This window comes from Gavialis gangeticus, unplaced genomic scaffold (assembly GCF_001723915.1).
Source record: "Gavialis gangeticus isolate Ggan-Ray unplaced genomic scaffold, GavGan_comp1, whole genome shotgun sequence".
In the NCBI taxonomy this organism is placed as follows: Eukaryota; Metazoa; Chordata; order Crocodylia; family Gavialidae; genus Gavialis; species Gavialis gangeticus.
In genome coordinates this window covers 6,926,570-6,930,406 of record NW_017729019.1, presented here as the reverse complement: position 1 = coordinate 6,930,406, position 3,837 = coordinate 6,926,570, and the positions used below count along the sequence as shown (strand labels likewise).

The window sequence follows — 3,837 nt, the reverse complement described above, 5'->3', positions numbered from 1 at the left end:
AGGTATGTAGCTGTAATGATTTAAGCACAAACAACCAGTTACGATCATCAAAATGTTCAGATTCCAGCAACGGCTGCTGTAAGCGCCCGCCTCACTTAGTCATATAGCCAAGTCCAGATGGGTGTCTGGCTGCACTAACTGACTTGGGCAAAGCTATGGCAAGGGACAGAAACTAAGTCAGACTCCTGATCCTGGTATTACAATTGAAGAGGGCTCAATATGAACTGGTAAAGATATGGTATACACTACTTTCGAAGCACCTTAGGCATATTTTTTGATTCAAAAGTGGATTTGGGATGTTCTTTTGTTTGCTTTACTGGGAACTGGGGGAAGGAAGAGAAGGGAGAAACTCAAGCTAATCTTTACCAAAATACTACAGTGTTAGAAAAGCCAGGATACCTCACTCCTCCATGCTCTTAAGAACTGATTCTTACAGAAACTGTCCATCCATACACAGCTCTGCACTGCATGAGGTTTTTCCTTATCACCGAGCAAGATTTTGCTTTTCATAGAACTGCAGTGGTTTCTGCAAGGACCAGGTCAAAAAACCTGAGGAACCTTGTGACCATCCTCATTTCCAAAGCTCTGAAAGTAAAGGGCTTAGAAACTTGGAAGCCCAGAGCACATGCTACTGACAGGCCTCTGGACTTCCAACCAACACTAACAACAGAATATTATTTCATTCTATTTAGGGGATTACTCAATTCCCTTTGGCAAATGTCTGGATGCCACCTCTTTGGCATTTCCCAGATGAGTTGCAAAGTTAGCTTGCCTACCATCCCCACAAAGCCCAGAATGAAGTCTTTTTTCAGTAACCCTCCAACTACTGCACATGTCCTTGCAGCACCTTAATATTACAGCAGGTGATGAAAAACTGGGGGGAAGGGAGGGGGGGGCGGGAACGAAATACTTTACCAGAAGAGGCAGTACATCAATTTGACCAGGCTCTCTAGAGTCTGTAGAGATCGGGCACTTCAGCAGGGCTTTTTGGTGCTTTTATCTAATGCACATTCAATCAGTTGTTAGATAAAAGCACCAAAAAGCCCCGCTGAAGGGCCTGATCTATACAGATATATATTAAATCTATACAAATCTAATGTGATGCCTCTTCTGGGCATGCACTGCAGTCAGTGCAGGGGTGTGCAGAGCTGAAAGTAAAGCATCGGTTTTTCACTTTTTTTTGTCTGTAAGAAGCCAGCACGGTTATGCCATAAAGACTTTGATCACCCCATGGATTTCTTTCTTGCAAACTGGACAAGGTGATCTTCCTTTTCTCAGCATTTTTGCACATCTGAAACAGGCCACTAGGTGAGCAGACTTGCCATGGACAATATTCCCATTCCGTGGTCTCTTCTGGCATACGAGGCAGGGATCCAACAGTTGTTTGATATTGTCAAAAGATTCTTTTTCCTTCTCTTCATGCTTGCCAAAATTCACCAGTGTCTCTTGGCTGCTGCAATCCTCCGCTAAATCCATGGACTTGATGGAACTGCAGGGATCCATGTGAGACTTGCCTTCTACCAAAAATGGGTGTTTGGCTTGGCCAACTGGAGCAGAAACAGTTCTCCTGCAGTCTGGAACATCAATCCCCTTGTCATCATTTTTATCTTGCATAGCATCAATATTGGACATGGATAAAGAGTGAACGAGTTTGGGGCAATCCGAGTACCAGTTCTTCCTTAAGGCCCAGCAGCGGTAACAGTACCGTTTGACTGGAGAGTTAAACTTCTTGCACTTGCTGCACTGCCAACACTCCTGAGAAATGACGGGGGCAGACAAAAACAGTGGCATGTTAGGGCACTCTTGCATGTGGCTAACTCCCTCTACATTGGGGAAGCAGCAAGGGGCCTCCATCCAAAGTGGCATGGTATCCCCGAGTCAAGGCCAGCAGATGCATGGCATGTAGCTTGATCAGTGGTTAATATGGAAAGCTTCAGATACTCCACTTGACCCATACCCCCTCTGCACTCGGGCCTTCTCAGGTGTTTAACTCTTTCCTCTCTCTCAACCTTTGTATCATTAGAGGACAGTAATGTCCTTATTCTGTGCAGTTTGCTGAATTTTAAATGCCCCAATCTAAATTCAAGGTGGATACCCTCTTTGCATCGGTTAGGAGTGTATTTCTTAGAATCAGTAATCATTTAGCATCTGTTGGATCTACACAATTGATAGTGGCTTACTTGATTACCCTGAGATACCAAGGACAATAGCTGCCCAAGTTTAGAGTTATATAATTCAGTTGTCCAATGCCAGGGACAACCTAATTTGTCAAGCCAGCATAGTCTGGAAATGACACTCAAAGAGTTTTGGCTATACCAGCTCCAAGGAGCAGCATAATGTTATTTCTTCTGACATACACCAAAAGGAAGCCTGAAAGGGTTAGTGGAGGTGAGGGCAGGGAACACAGATGAAAGAACACAAATCTGATGTTCCTCAAGATGTACCGCAAGAACATCTCTCTGAAAAGTCAAAGACGATAGTTCAGAAACAGAGGGAGTTAGTGGGAGGGAAGGACAGTCTAGTAGTTAAGTGCCAGCCTGAGTTGTGGGAAACACAGGCTGAAGCTCCGCTTTGTCACAAGCAACCTGTGTGACCCTGGATGGGTCACTTCAAGGCCCAGATCCACAAAGGCCCCCAAATACTTAGGTGGATCTGGGCCTTAATTTTTCTGCCTCGGTTCCCCTTTTGCAAGATGGAGGAACAGCACTGCCTCCCCACAAGACTGGTGTTAAGGCAAACATTATTTGTCAGGAGCTCAGATACTGTAGTGACGAGGACCATACAAGTACCTCAGCCAGAGGGGGGTGAGAACTGGATGCTCTCACCATTCTGGAGGAGGCATCCAGCAGCTTAAGAGTTGGCTTGGAGCCTGGCTGACATTTCCAAATCACCATCAATGATTAAATCCCAGAGTTCCTCTCAAACTGCAGTTCAGAACTGGCTCTAAGAAAGTGTGCAGACATATCCACGCTTTTTTACTTAGGAGTTTTTTTTTTAAATGATTAAATTAATTCAGCATTGAGTAGAAGGCACTGGAAAATGAGGGCCTGATCCTCATTCCATGGGGTTCAAGCAGCATAAAGGGGCCTCTAATCACACATAAATATAGTTCACACTCATCCACTTTATGCTGCCAGCAAGGGGACTTTTGTGTGAAGAATAAAGCCTTTAATTTTTTAGACAAAGAGCAGCAGAGGCAGGTGCAAATTCTCCCACGCTGCCCAGCCCTGAAGGAGCAACTCTGGGACAAGCAGGGTGTTTACTCTCCTTGGTCCACTCAATGCCTGACCATACTCAGGCTGCCACAAGTAGGTTGCTGATGACAATTCTTGTGTTGGTGTTTAAACAGACCCCTGTCCAAAGCAAACTCAACTGAGACAGAACCGCTCTTCCAAACCTCTCTGTGTAGGCCCCAAACAAAGGAAGCGTACTTTCTTTGACTTAGAAGAATCCATGGGAAGTGTTCTGTATCACAACCTACAGCGTACATTGTAGTTGCTAAACCTAGGGCTGCAGTGTACTCAGGGCACGGAGTGCTGAGCCCAAGGATGCATACCTCAGAGGGAATTTCTGTATCCACATCATCATCTAAGCACTGAGAATCTTCAGAGTCATTAAAATACGTTGCCTCAGTCTCCTAGAAAAATTCAATGAGTTAGTAGAACTGTATGCAAGGAATCCATATTCCAGAAGTGCCCAGCCTTGCACCTTGACATTAAAATGGCCCCATCAACTTGCAACGTCATCCACTTCCAGAAAGGAGTAAGAAGTAGTTTAAAGTATGGCAGCTGCCCCCTGAATCCTCCTGACAAGTGCTGTGGTTCTCTTCACTGATGT

General features: G+C 45.0%; 1 protein-coding gene across 1 annotated transcript in view; it reads right to left on the bottom strand.

Moving 5' to 3' along the window:
- Positions 1-888: 888 nt before the first annotated feature.
- MDM4 (MDM4, p53 regulator) overlaps positions 889-3,837 on the bottom strand; it is a 32,532-nt gene continuing 29,583 nt past the window's right edge. Inside the window, exons 10-11 of the mRNA XM_019513938.1 lie at positions 3,557-3,637; positions 889-1,755 (exon numbers count right to left, since the gene is read on the bottom strand). Of these exons, the coding sequence (XP_019369483.1) occupies positions 1,204-1,755; positions 3,557-3,637 (633 nt within the window). The 3' untranslated portion in view covers positions 889-1,203. The remainder of the gene's footprint in view (positions 1,756-3,556; positions 3,638-3,837) is intronic.